The 14,410-nt window shown below is 42.6% G+C and overlaps 1 protein-coding gene across 3 annotated transcripts in view; it reads left to right on the forward strand.

Annotated features, from left to right (window-relative positions):
• SUFU (SUFU negative regulator of hedgehog signaling) overlaps nucleotides 1-14,410 on the forward strand; it is a 101,841-nt gene that overhangs the window by 44,383 nt on the left and 43,048 nt on the right. For all 3 annotated transcript variants that reach the window (XM_074907634.1, XM_074907635.1, XM_074907636.1), the window contains exons 4-5: nucleotides 9,983-10,125; nucleotides 12,635-12,720. In XM_074907634.1, the coding sequence (XP_074763735.1) occupies nucleotides 9,983-10,125; nucleotides 12,635-12,720 (229 nt within the window). The remainder of the gene's footprint in view (nucleotides 1-9,982; nucleotides 10,126-12,634; nucleotides 12,721-14,410) is intronic.

A 14,410-nucleotide genomic window follows, 5' to 3' on the forward strand; every position in this document is an offset into this window, starting at 1 on the left:
TGCTGCAGTTCATTTCCCTTGCTGAGGACACTTAAGGGTTGCTAAATGCTTGTTCTAGTTGCACCTGGCTGGAAAACATTGAGGTAACTGAAACATTCTGACTTGCATGTGCAAGGATAGGGTTTTTAAATGAAAGGCAAGTATCTCTTCAAATTGGCCATGGGGGAACCACATAGTCTGTAAATAAACTGTCATTAAGTACTTATTTTGAGGTGAGTCCTTATCTGACAGGAGATCCCACTCTATAACATCCTTTCTTGCTCGTGGGCCTCCACCCCAGCCTGAGGCTATTCAGTTTCTGAAACTATTGAAGACATAAATACCATCCTTTGAAGGGGATCTGTAAAACATCTTGTTCAGGTGAAGGATGCAGAAAGCTGGTGGCAGTGCAGCTGGACAGAGGTGGAAGGGTCTCTCTCCTGGCTAGGAGATTTGGCAAGTGGGTCACTCCTGCTCCATTGTGGTTGCAGGGCTGGGGGATGGAGAGGGTAAGGAGAAGATTGTCCCACTTGCCTGTTGGAGGAGGTGTAAGCAGTCCAGCCCTGCAACACCCAGGGGCGATGGGTCTGAGTGACAGGGTGTAGAGGAGCAACAGCTTGTAGCAGGAGAGTTTTGTGGGGCTGTGAAAGAGCAACTCGCATCTGTTCATTTTCTTTCTCTGCCATACTCAGCACTGGCAGGTAAGTCCTTTCATGCTGCTGTGCCTTCCTCCAGCCTTCCCTCCCTGTGGGAGGGAACCATGCAGATAAATCTGTAGATAGGTGAGAAGTGTGTTGTTGGAAAAGCAAGGTGGGAGATGCATCCTGCTGCAGGCCGTGCTTATGCAGAGGGGATGCCAAGTGCGATGGATGTGCCAGCTCCTACCTCTGCTGGCTGTGAGGGGAGCAGAATGAAGCTGTGGGGAGGAGAGGAAGCGTGGGAGGAGGTGGCTGGCGAAGCAGGGTTTATGGAGTCAAGGAGAGGACAGGGGGCCCACTGCTTGCAGAGGGTGGGAGCATGCCCTGGGCATGGGAGTCACTCACTGGGAGCCTGCGTGAGAAATTCTCGGAGGCTGCAGTCATGGAAATTGTATACATGCGTAGAGATGGGCAGGAGCAAGCCAGACACGCAGATATGTAATGGATGCAAAGAAATGTCCTGGAAAATAGAAGAGGTAGAGGAGGCTTAAGAGTGGTTTGTTGTATGATAGTATTTTAGCATTTGTTTTTTGGCTAAAATATTACACTCCGTAGTGTCGCATAAGGCATCCGGATGCCTGGGATCTACTTTGTGATAAGAAAAGCAGCATTTGCAGCTCCATCAGCAGAAACTGCAGTACAGCGAGACACATTTTCCACCATCCCCCTGCCAGCCGGGTGAGTGCCAGCTCTGAGCCAGGCACAGAGGAGTGAAGAATCATGCTGTTCTGCTGGTGATGTACATGGGCAAGACATGGGAGGCCCTTCATTGGGTTTTCAGTCCAGGAGATTTAAATGATCAAATAAGTTTATATATGCTTGCATAAATTGATGGGGCTCTTTTGAGTGGCTCGTTAATTTTCCAGACTTAACACCCTTGAGCTGTGCCTTAACCACCTTTGTATTTTCAACCTGCTAGCCAATTTTTTAAAAAAACCTGCATCACACTTCTTTCTAAAACTGTCTTCAAACCTCAGAGGTCAAACAGTCCTTACAGTACTGATAATCTTTTTTTTTCCACGCTATGGTTTGGGTTTGTTGTTTTTTTTTTCAAAGAACCTTTTGCCTAGGCCCCTTGTTTCTAAAAGCCCAATTTGAATCCCTGCAGCGGAGCTATTGTTTAATTGTGCTACAGGGATTTAATTCTTCCTAAGGCATCTTGTCTGTGCTGCATGTCTGCAGCGGGTAGCAGCACTGTATGAATTTGCACCTCTTTGGAGTGCCTGGGCTGGGGCAGTTCCTGTTTCCCAGACAGGAGATAAGGGGCAACAAAACTGAACTGAGAAAGAAAAACAGGGAGGAAAAGCATTATTTTAATGTAGTGCAAATATTTAATGGCTTGTATTCTATTAATTGCTTGTATCTTCTTAAAACATGTTCAACTTGACTTGAAAATAAAATTATAATTGCCAGTGGGCCTCACAGATCATATCACAATTGTTTTTCCCCTTTACCGATCCATGTGTGCAGTCCTCTGTAGGTTAGGAAACTAAGCAGACAGACTGAATTTAGCATTAATTTGATTATCCCTAGATTATCTTAATTTAATGTGGCTGGCAAATGAGTCTGAATTAAGTCTTTGTACTCTTGTTTTTTTAAAATTTGCATCTATATAATGAGTTGCAATAACAGTATTACTTTGAGATTTTTAAACACCATTTTCATCTTTAGCTTTTGTATTGGTTTATTATTTCTGTGTCTTTGCCTGCATGCTTATATCCATTATTGAGCGAGTTAGAAATATGTTAAGTAGCTCTGGTGAAAAGTATAGCTAATACATTTCAGTGTTGGACTCTGTCTGCTCTTAGTTTTTCTCAATTAATTCTAGTTGTCCAGTCTGCAAAATGGTACTGAAAACCAGCATCAGATCTTATTTGTGACAGATTGCCAGATTACCTTTTTTTAACAAAGCCAGACTGAATATTAAAAATATGTTATAGAAAATACATTTATATAATAAATTATATAGACTGTGCATGGGGTAATAGCAATGCAATAAATTACATTGTTTCTCTAAGTATAGGATAAGCTGCATTCAATTTAAACGTCTGGCTGCATCACTGTCATGCTGGTCAGGAACTCACTGGGGGCCTTTTTAACATTCCTGCACCCATAAGTCATGGAGTCGAAATCCTTCTTTGCTCTGCTCTGAAATAGAGAATTGAGTTACCGGGCCTGACGTCTGTGACTCACTGCCTGCAGTTTAGCTGAGATCTCACAGTCAGATACAAAATGCAGGTTTGTACCCCTTAGAGCAGCGAGTGTTCAAGCTGCTGAGTGATGTGGATAATGTAGGTCTGCCTCACGTGAGGGATGTGGTCATCTTGTTTGTGTGCCAGCATCCCCAGTGTCGCACACTGTTGCAAATTTATTTTTTCAGACCAAGCTAGCAGAGATGTGCCAAGTGTTGTGCTAGCATAACTAAGCAATGTTACTGGCTTGAGGGGATGATCCGGGTAGCCACTGCTTTCTCAGAGGGACAGGCAGGATTGTTTCTTTCAGCATCAGCTTGCACATATCCCAGAATAAAGTGACAATGTAATGATGGCTGGGCTTTCCACAGAAACAAGAGAGGAACACAGAAACTTGCTTTTGAAGGATATGAGTGTAGTAGAGCAGCTGTTTTCCCAAAACCAAGCACACTTACTAGTTAATGTACTTAAGGCTTTTCCCACTCTGTGCAGTATCAGATCATAACCTGTGACACACTGTCCAGGTGGATTTATCTGACTGATTAGTCAGAACAGGGAAGAGGAGGTGTCTTAGAAGAGGTACAGAGGAACAGTCGGGCTATAAATCTATTCTCCTAATTTGAAAATCTATCCAGCAAATTGCATGGTGTGATCAAGTCAGAAGTTGGAAGTTTCTGGCCTTTGGATGAATCAGGGTGATGCAGTCTGAGCTGCTGTGGAGCCAGATTTAGTCGGGGGACTGTATGCCAGGCCATGCATGGCCAGGAGATATGCTTCAAGCTCCCCTTGCTGTTTCATTGGTAGTGGAGCAGCATCAGCTCCTGGTTTTCTTCCATACAGTCCCCTATGCTCAGAGAAGGTATTTGACTCCCACATGCCCGAAGGCCTATTTCCTATCTGCTCTGGGTGCAGGGTGGCAAGCTCACTGAAGATGTTTCCTGACTCAGATTCAGCCTGGTGCCGTGGTTTGGATGGAGCTCTCTTAGCTCCTAGTACTTGTCTCGGTTTGCCATCCTTTTGAACTTACTCCCTGTGGCTGTTCAAGGGAGTAAGAGCTCCTAGCAGGATCCAATACATGCAAAACTGGCAGGTTTAAAAAAGAAATTGAAAATACAGTGGGAAGTAATCTATGTTTCTCTCTGGAGCTAGGTAACACCTCTTGAGTATAGATGGCATCCATTACACTGTCTATAAAACATCTCAAGGACAAGAATATGACTTGGTTTTGTTTCTTTAGGCATCAGCTATATTTAGCAAATTAAAGATGGGAGGGAATGCACTCCAAGAAAATACATGAGCAATGTTACACAAAGAAAATTTACTAGTCTAAAGTGGAATTGTTCCCTCTGAGTTATTTCCCCCGTTCTCATTATAGAGCAGTTGGATAGTAAAGTTAGGAGAGATTGCGCAGCTGAATTATGACCATTGCTGCATGAAGGAACCTCACCTGCTTTATGTGGGCTGTAAAAGAAAATGGATAATGACATTTTAAAGACTTCAAAATATGGGAAGCTTAACAGAGTGGTCTGGTATAACTGTCTTACAGGTGCTGCTTTTGCATAATAGAATGGTAAAAGAGCTGGTCTATGGGAAATTCAGAGACTTCTCATTTTTGTAGAGCTAGAGAGAGGCTTCAGATTTGCTATTACAAATTATGAAACAAAATAGTAAATTTGAAATGAAATGTTTTAATGATTTCCTTGTTGAGTTCTTATGAAATCAATACCTCCCTATGAAGCAATTTGATTTCATGGAATCAGCATTCCCTAACAGAAAGAAAAACTAACAGTAGAAAAAGAACCAGTTTTAAATCTGTGAGAATGGGTCACCTTGCTGCATTAGGTTTAGGTCCTGTTAGTGCCCCTTCCAAGCAGGAAGGGTGCAAGTGTCCGAGAAGTTACTGTAAGCAAGCCTGTGTATTTACAACATATCCAACACACCCATGGTAACTGCTGAAGGATATGTGTTTATCCTGAGGCAGGTCAGGTAGCTTAGCTCTTCCTTCCATGGAGGGAACATGTAACACCTCAGGTTTACTCTGAGGCAGAAGTATTCAACAGCGGTCTATTTTGAATCAGCTTGTATGCCGTAAATCAGAGCCTCAGTTTCCTCCTGAGGATTTGCTCGTTTGTCCATACACTAAAGTAATTTTGATTTTATTTTTTTATCATATTTCCTTTCAGTTCCTTTGCTATTTAATTCCTCCTGTTGATGGCTAGATTGTTTCTGTGCCTCAGCATCTGTCCTATTGGCAATTCTGTGGTGAGGTCCTGGTAACTTTTTCCAATGACTGTTGTTTTTGCAGTGCTCACCTAAGGAAGCAAGGCTTAGGCAGTCATGCTGTTCTCATGTCTAGAAGACTGACTGTGCTACCTTAATGGTGTTTGAACCTGTTGGCCAATGTCAAACAGACCTAACAGAGTGGTAGGACTCTTGGAGAGACTTGGTTTTTAAAGGATTGTAAAAATGAGCATGTGTGAATGCTGACTGTGTCCCCTGCACTGGAGAAGAGTGAAGATGTGTTACACTTGACCTTAAACATAAGTGAACCTAGATAGGGGTCCTCCTATGCATGCCATAGCTGCAGTAAGAGCTTTAGTCAGAGCTTCCTCCTTAGGTGAGGACGAGTCCATCCACAGTGTGCACACCCACAGAGAAGAAAGTGTCCATAGTTTCTCCCCTTCATAGAAGTCTTCTACAAGCTTAATTCTGAGCATGGCAACATGCCAACTGGTTTGAGGCCTTGCTATTTATTACAAGAATATGTCAGGTTCTTCCCATTATATAAAATTATTTCTCTGGATGTGTCACATCTCTTGGCTTTGCTGTGGAGTCAGGTAACACAGAAGTTGAAAGAGGCAGAACTCTCATGATGCCTGAATCCTGGCATTTGCTGCTCCCAAACTGATTGTTGCCCTCTTGTAATGGTAGAGAAAGTGCTTGTCCAGTAGAAACCCATGATTTTTCACAGCTACCACTGAAAGCCATCTCGCCTTTTCCTGGATTCTGAATGCAAATGCATTTTGTCTTATTAAGAAATATAGTGCAGAAGGACTTTTGTAACATCTGCTGTGCTTCAGTCCCTCCTCAAAACCAGTAAGAAACTTGGCCACAGGTGCTAATCTGCGCAGTGTTGTAGCAGATCAGAAAGGTTGTCGTAGCAGAGCTGGTTGAGAGTGAAAAATGTTGGATCAATAGTTGCCATTAATGGGCAAGGCTGTTCCAGAATCTAGGAGGGCCTAGGACAGCATCAGTGTTGTGATGTGATCCTTGCAGAACCAGCTTTGTTGCTGAGGCTGTAAACTTTCAGGTTAACTAAACTGAGGTAATTTGCAAAGGAATGTTCTGTGCTTATCTGAAAGGGGAGTCATGTTTTGGCCTAAAACTAGAAATTGTTTTGGGATGCTTGTAGCAGTGAGTCCTCTCAGACTGGGTCAGTGCTCCATGGACATAAACCTCTTCCTGTGATCTTTTATTTTACATACAACATTTCTTTTACGTGTTTATTAATACTTATTTTCATGTCTGTATTTTGAAGTATTTTATATAGAAGTGGCTTACAGTTATGAGTGTAGGTGTCTCATTTGATATCTGCAGTAGGCATCAAAATGTACACTGAGAGGTATGGCTATAAAACCGTGAATGCTGTTGAGACAACCATATTGGCATCATTATCACTGGAGGTCCTAGTCTCATCCTTGGTTCATAGCAGTGCAAAACTGAGATCTCAAATTAGTTTGGAGATGACAAGCTACTTCTCCAGTTAGTCCACATGGTATGGGAGATACAGGGATGCATTTTTGGAACAAAAGGAGCTGTCTTTAGGCATGTCTGACTGAAGCGTGTTGCTGGGTGCATGTGTCCTCTGCCTACTCATCTCATGCTTCTATGGAAATATGTACGTACATTTATGAAATGTGAGCACATGGTACATGTTTGTGGATGAAAGGCAGGTTGTACAAAGTGTGTTACTGACAGCACTGCAAATTACAGAAAGGTGTAAAAACCACAGGAGATTTTTCACATCCATCTGTGCTGTGATGACTTTGAGGATTTATCTGGATGTTTTATGTTCTAACTCAACATTTGTGAGAGCCATAAATTTAGTTATAAATTTACTTTGAAGGAGTCATTTATGAAAACTTTAGGTTTTTCTGGATAAAACATTGTTTAAAACTTAAAGGCATAGCAAGATTTTAATTGTCTTGTTTTGAAAACATGAGTGTGAAAGGTCAGAAGGGAGGATGCTCATCTGTTTCCAGCATGAGGCAAGAGAAAGTGGTTATCTAGTCTTTTGTTTCTGTAATTTCTTAGTTTCTGTGGCTAGAAGTCCTACAGTTCAAGCTGTCCTCAGTGCTGTAATGGTCTCTGTACAAGGACTGATCTTGCATTCCACATGGGTTACAATGCAGCAAGCAAAGAGCTGAGTTTCAGGCTGTGATTTAGTTTCTTGCACTCTTACAGGTTTTAATTTGGCTTAATGTTATTTGCAGAAAATTTTTTTCTGATTTAATTGAGCAGTCAGTGTGAATTTTGTGGTGTTCATGTGCATGCAAGGGAGAGGGAGATTTTCTAAGTGTTCAGTGTTCACATGGACATAAACAGGTGGGTTTCCAGCAGAGACATTTGCATTTGAAAACCTGCTCTAAACGGGCTGGGCTTTCCCAGGAGAAGCAGCACCAGCAGTGAGACACAGCGATCGATCAGCATAGAATTGTGTGAGCATTTGATGGGCAAAATGTTGTGGTATAAAGACAGGACCCAAGAATAAGCTCTTTGTGGCTTTGTTTCATTCCTGAAAACTGTGACTGAGAGGCTTTTATCATTTAAAAAAAAAAATTAATCAGCCACATTTTGTCTAACCTGGAAAATATCGCAAGATCTTTTGCAACATTCTAAGTGCTCTTTCTTTAATCCAATTCTGATACTAAAAAAAAAAAAAAAAAAAGTTTTCCATTTCTGTCTGCTTCTCTTTTCCTAACGCTAAAGTAGAGTAATATCAGAACCACTCCCTTCAGTCGCAGAGCTGCAAGCATGTAATTTAGTGTGCATAACGATAAACTCTTTCTTTCAAGCAGCTTACATCTGCTATGTTTTCTTTCTTTCCTAATTTTAACTAAGGAAAACATTCCCTTACTTATCACAACACTTCTGTTACATGCCTTGTTTTTCGGGCCAAGTTCCTTATGGTATTTGGAGTTTATTTTAATTCTTAATCAAAAGAGCTGTCCAAGAAATTAATCTGAAAAAACATATATAATGAATGTTCAAATACACACCAATGGGGACACCTGGTGGAGAAACTATGAGTTGCCCAGGACGCCCTGCATGAAACCCGTGAATGGGTGAGTGTGAGTTAGCTCATCAGTGAGATGACGGCGAGTATTTTTAACCACAGCAACTGCGAGGTAACTCTCGTTAGTTTACCTGCCTGCCGCTGAAGGCTCTCTCGAAGCATCCTGCGGTTGCTCCTGGCCAGACTCGAGTCTGTGCGCGCAGCTGTAGTGGTGCTGATGCACAGTGAGTGGCGTGCAAGCACTCAGTTCCTTGGTGCCTGTTGTTTAATGTGACTGGGGACAAAGCTGTAATTACTAGCAAATGCTGTTTCTCGCTTGCCGCTGCAGCTGCTGCCGTGTCCAAGGATTCTCAGATAAGCCTTATAGATCGTTATTTAAGAAATGTCCTACTGACATGTATTTGGAAGGTCATATGGGAAGGTTAGTTCAAGATCCAGGACCATGTCTGCTCATAGCTGCAGGGCAGAAAACACTCCTCTGAATTGGATCCCGTTCTCTTTCATATGAGGCGCCTCAATCTCAACAGACAGCAACTGAAGTAACCACTAACATTTTTCAGTCTGCAATGGAAGTCCTGGTCCTCCTCCAGGGAGCAAGGCCTCCCTTCCCACTCCTCTGTAGGTGTGGCCTTGGAGAGACCATGGTGAGGGCAGTAGCCCAGACTGCCTTCATCTATGAGCTTGGTCAGGGAGAGGGGTGCTGTGCTTGCCACTGTCTTTGGAAGCAGTCAGGCAGTGCTCCGTTCATCCCTGGGGCACTGCACCTATGTCAGAGGGCAGGATATGGATTCCAGGCTGTTTATTTGTATGTGCTATAAAATCTCTACCCAGAGTGGGATAAGCACAAGACCCAAGGACAAGGTAGTTGGCTAGGCAGCATTGTTGCACACATGCTCTAGGAACTGTGTACCAGAGCATGCTTTAATTGGTGTGAAAATGGTCATGGTTGGTTGTTTTACTTCTAGTTCACTCAGAAAGCAGGCATTAGCTTTTCCTGTGATCGGACAGTGACATACAGATGGGTTCTGGTGTGCCTTCTGACATGCACCAGCTGTGGAACATGGGATTATCTGGGGGTTTTGTCTTTCTAAGTAGGAGAGGAGGAAAAGAAAGGAATGCTTACAGTCTTGAAGAAAGAAGGATAATTTCTGGTTCTTTGTTTTGATGCAGTCTGTTCTGACATAGAGGGCAATTTATAGCCTACTGGTTTTCTCATTGTTTGGGAAAGAAGGAACATATTAATTATAATTCTGCACCAGAGCCACCAGACAATTGAGAGAGAAAGTGACTTTGACTTAGACCATCACAAGTTGGGCAGCAGCCTGTGGATTTTTATTAGATATAGCAGAGTATTATTTGTGTTTAATTCACATTTCAAAACCTTTTCTGTGTGGCAAATCAGAGCTGAAAATTAAGTATGAATCACCGTCCCATAGGCATCCAGTACGGCCTGCTGACTTTCTGCGCTGTCTCACAAAACGAGACCAATAGTAAATGAGATACAAGCTAATTTTGTTAGTATTCCTGTGTTGGGATTAATATAAAAGCAGGGCACAGTTTTTTTGTCACAGGACTCAAGAGTGGGCAATTTTCAAGTCGGTGCTTGAATTCAGATGGCTCAGTGGGACTCCTTTTCTGCTTCAGCTGACTCAGACTCAGCAGAGCTGGCTGGAGGTAGTCACTGTGAATAGCCATCAGTGACTGTCCTGGTCCAGACCAGAGGTCCCTGCGTGACAGTGGTCAGGATCAGATGCTAACAGAAGGAATAATCTAGCAGATTTTATGGACTAAATATTTCTTGCATCTCTTCCTTGCAGAAAACACCTTCTGCAGCGGTGACCATGTATCGTGGCACAGCCCTTTGGACAACAGTGAATCTAGAATCCAGCATATGTTACTGACAGAAGACCCTCAGATGCAGCCAGTTCAGACTCCTTTTGGGGTTGTCACTTTCCTACAGGTATGACCCAGCAATGGTGGCTCTGTCATCTCCTGGGCATGGAATGCAGCTATTACATTTCATTTAGCTTTGATAAGTCAAATGCTTATCCTGTCTTCCACCTTTCCTTTTTATTTGATTACTGTGGATCTCATCTTTGAGTTGTTACTCTGGAGGTATTCAGTAAGCATTTTACTAGGATTAAGCAATGACACACTCAGTTCTCAGGATGGAGGTCTATCTGATAGAGAGAAGGTTTACACCCTGAAACACACCTGGAGTTGAATATTACATTACTGCTCTGAAATTTCAAACATGAACGTAGGGAGAAGAGCTGAGATAAATACTTTTAAAAGGTAATGTAGAGCTAAATTCAAGTTAATTCTGTGGCAGCGTTGGTAAGTGATCCACTGGTTTGAGTTCCACAAAAAGAAGAGTTTGAGGCAGGACTCGAGAGTTGCTTTAGCATTATTTAATGTTAGAAATGTAGCTTGCAGCATTGACACAAAGATTCTTCAGGGGCTAAGTGAGTTTTCCTGTATTGATCTACTGTTTAAGAAAGGTTCATGTTTGCTTTGAAGAAGAAACATTTAAAAAATCCCTTGCGATTTAACCCTACTGTTCAGTGAGAGGAGCTTCCTTGGCCAAGCAGGTTTGCTTGCTTTCCCTAAGTCCTTCTTTTCCGTGCTGTCTCTTAAACATGGGCTGCTTTGGATATCTTTAAATTGCATATGGAGTTACTAACCTTAGTGGAAGAGCTGGCATAGTTTATGCCAACTGCTGATTTCTCTCTGCTCCATGGAAAAGGTTCCATCCTCTGGGAAAATGCAAGCATCTGTATTTTACATTTTAAGCTTCAAGTTGCTTCTGTTTGTCTTTGGCTGTAGTTTTAACATGTAAGGGGAAACTCCATATCCACAGACCTGCACAAGGCAACTGCTGTGCATGGGCAAAGGCTTTCCTGCATTTTCTGAGGTATCCAAAGGTCTGCATTTTATCAACAAGAAAGAGACAGGTGTGGGGTTAATCGGTGAAAGGTTAGTTGTGGGACCTTGAAGCAGAGACAGAGCACCAAGCTAAGCAGGGTGATTCCTGGCTGACTCCCCAGTTAGTGCTGCATTAGTTCACATCTCTCTAGTGCCCAGCTATCCTGGATCAGATCAAAGGACAGTCAGCTTGTTTCATCCTGAGGCTCTTGGCCTCAAATCTTCCACAATGCATACGGTTGACTTGGTTTTCCCCGTTGTTAGATGCTCGTTGTTGTGAATTTATTTTGACCCGTGGGATAAATGATTGCAAAAAGAGAAGAATGAACACAAAATAATTTCCTGTTTAGAGTCTTGCTGTTTGTATGCAGTTAGCGAGTGAAGGCACAGGGAGGGGTGTCCTGAAGCAAGGATGATTCAGGCTGTTCATGGAGGAAGCCTGGGTGGGGATGAAGTGCATCTCCAAGGGCTGGGTCCTGAGAAAGTGAGCTCTGTGAGGGGCAGGGGAGGTAGGGTGTGCAGAACTGGGTACATGCTGATGTTGGTGGTTTTTCCACACAGATCTCTCTTAGTGCAGATAGGAACATCATGCACTTCTGCTTTCTGCTCTTCAGAACTTAGTTTTCAGTTTTCATCTCTACTGATAAAACATCAGTTGAACAGATTTTGACGAAAAATTCAGTGTCATTGGAAAAGGCTTAGAGTATTGAGGAAGAAAACAGGTGGCCATGGCTAAAATAATTTTTCATCCTGAAGAGTGAATCATTGCGCTCAAAGGCGTGAGCCAGTGGTTGATGGATCAGGAAGAAACTGCCTTCCTCTATCAGCTGAAGGGTGTTTCACCCCTCCGTTTGAAGTGGCTGATCTCAGCTGCTGCGAGAGACACATCTGGTATTGCTCAGCATGGCAGCTCCTATCCTGAAAAACAAACGCATTTTGCCTTATACAGGAAGGCAGAAGTCGGCATTTGCCTGCAGTGACGAGTGGATTATGCTATGTGTAAGCAGCTTTACTTTAGGGTGCTGGGTAAGATGTGACCAATCAGCAAACTGAGTTGGTCAAGGATTTATGAGCACCAAAGCACTCCCTTGTGGCAGCGAGTCCCTTGCCTGATTGAAATTGCTGGTGCAGTATTGCATTTGCCCCTAGCAATTGGCTGACAGAGCATCGTTTTGCATGTGCTCAGACCCTAACCTGTCGTGTCTTGTGTGGACTAGATTGCAAAGTGAGAACAGACTAGTGGATCTTCAGTAAACCCTGATTTGTCACCAGGCCCTACTCATAGTTAAGTTCACACACACGATGCAAGATTAAATGTTTCATGACCAGGGCACTTCACACGGTACATGTAAAGAGAGGGCATAAGGAATTGCAAAATCCCTCTGTTGTCTCAGGCTCCATTTGTCCTCACTCATCTAGTTAGTTTAAAGAAATGGTGCTTCTCTGTGTCTGCACTGTTTGATCCAGCACCATGTGGTACATTTTCTCTACAGTTCTTGCACAGTTCCCATCCAGTTTAGTATCTCTTTTTTCATGTATTCCAGATTGTTGGGGTTTGCACTGAGGAACTACATGCGGCTCAGCAGTGGAATGGGCAAGGGATCTTGGAACTGCTTCGGACTGTGCCGGTGTAAGTGCTCATATAGTCCATGTAGGGGAGCATTCCCATAGAGGACAATGCAGTTGTTTACTTTTATTAACAAACCTTAACTTGTTGATGGAACTTATTTAATCCTGTGCTGTAGCAAGAGATGGGAATTCATTGAAAATCTGTTCTCACACACAGACACTTAGATGGCAAATTAATGTATGTGGAAGTCCACATGTTCAGGGTGAAACAGAATGAGGTCTTGAAAGCTTAATTTCCTTCCTCTTACGCCTGCAGCATTTTCTCATTGGTCTTCCTGAGAGAGCTGGGATAACTGTTACTGGTGACCTCCCTGTGTAGTTCAAATGAAAGGAAGAGAGGGTCTGACTTAGAGTGCCTAGCAAAGCTTGGGTACTGTCTGAAAGTGAGAAAGTCACTCTCAAACTGGTCCCACTCTTGGTGGGCCAATTTGCAACTGAAAGAGTGTTCATGCAAGTGAAGTTTATTGTTATTTCTCCCGTGGCAAAGCAAAGATGTTGTTAGGTTAAGGAGGAAATGGGGTTTAAATGTTAAATGGTAAGTTGATGCTTTATTTGCTGCCAGGTTGCAGCTAAACTTTTGGGGATTTTAGGTGGGTTTTTTAATACTTTTCTCATACTTAGTGGAAGTTATTGCCACGTGATTATAGGTCAAAATATATATATATTTTTTTAAACAAAATGATACTGAACATGTGTTCCTGGGCACAATAATATGCTCTCTAGTGTCATAATGGCCTTTAATTGATTATTTGGAAGAGCCTTTGCTGCTGGTCTTCTTAAACTTGAACTTTTCCCTTTTAGGCACAAGTGCAGATAATTCATGAGAATGCCCTAGAGTAGAGTGAATTTGTACAGCTGCAAGCTTTGTTTCTGGGACCCCAAGACGATAAACACTGGAGCCTGCAGCTCCCTTGGCTCCTCTAAGTCAATACAGATACAGCACCCCTTTCCTCAATCTGTTCTCATGTTGGATTTTGGCTTTTGTGCTGTGGTACAAGCACCTTTCCAAGGATAAAATGAAACCCAAATGTGCATGATTCAAAGGAAAAGCTGCAGACTACTAAGCTGCTGGTGTGGAGTTAGGGTAAAAGTCTCTTGCATCCCGTTGAGGAACCAAAGCAGGTCACACCTCTAAAGTTAGTAACTAACAGCTTCCAAAGTGATGTGAAAAGAGAGTGGCTAACAATGCATCTGAAAAGCTATGAAATATTAACTTCTATTGCTCCCACTCCAAGTGCTTTAGGAGACTATAACATGGACAAGGCCAGAGGAGGGGGCTTTTGACTGCAATAACAAAGTATCTCATGAAAAAAAAAGAAAAATTTTATGGCAATTCCAAAAGACTTCCGTTTTTACTTCAAATGAAAAGCACCATCTAAGGCTGACTTCTGCAATCTGCCTGCCCTGTGACCCAAAGTAAAGTCTCTGAGTAGTTCATCTTTACAGTAATCTGTTTTCTATCACCCTTGTTGGGAAACATCTTGACCCTTCCGACTTTTATTGCTAATGGAAACAAAGATTTCCCTGAACCATCTGAGTACTTGGCCATTAAGTACCAACTGGGCAAAATGTCTATTGTGAGGATATTTATCAGAGCAATAAGCTTTTTATGGTACTGAACATGACTGCCGATCTCAGCAAAAAGTGCAGCCCATTGGAACCCTGCTGCATCTTTAGATATGTAATAGAGG

This window comes from Athene noctua, chromosome 5 (assembly GCF_965140245.1).
Source record: "Athene noctua chromosome 5, bAthNoc1.hap1.1, whole genome shotgun sequence".
NCBI lineage: Eukaryota > Metazoa > Chordata > Aves > Strigiformes > Strigidae > Athene > Athene noctua.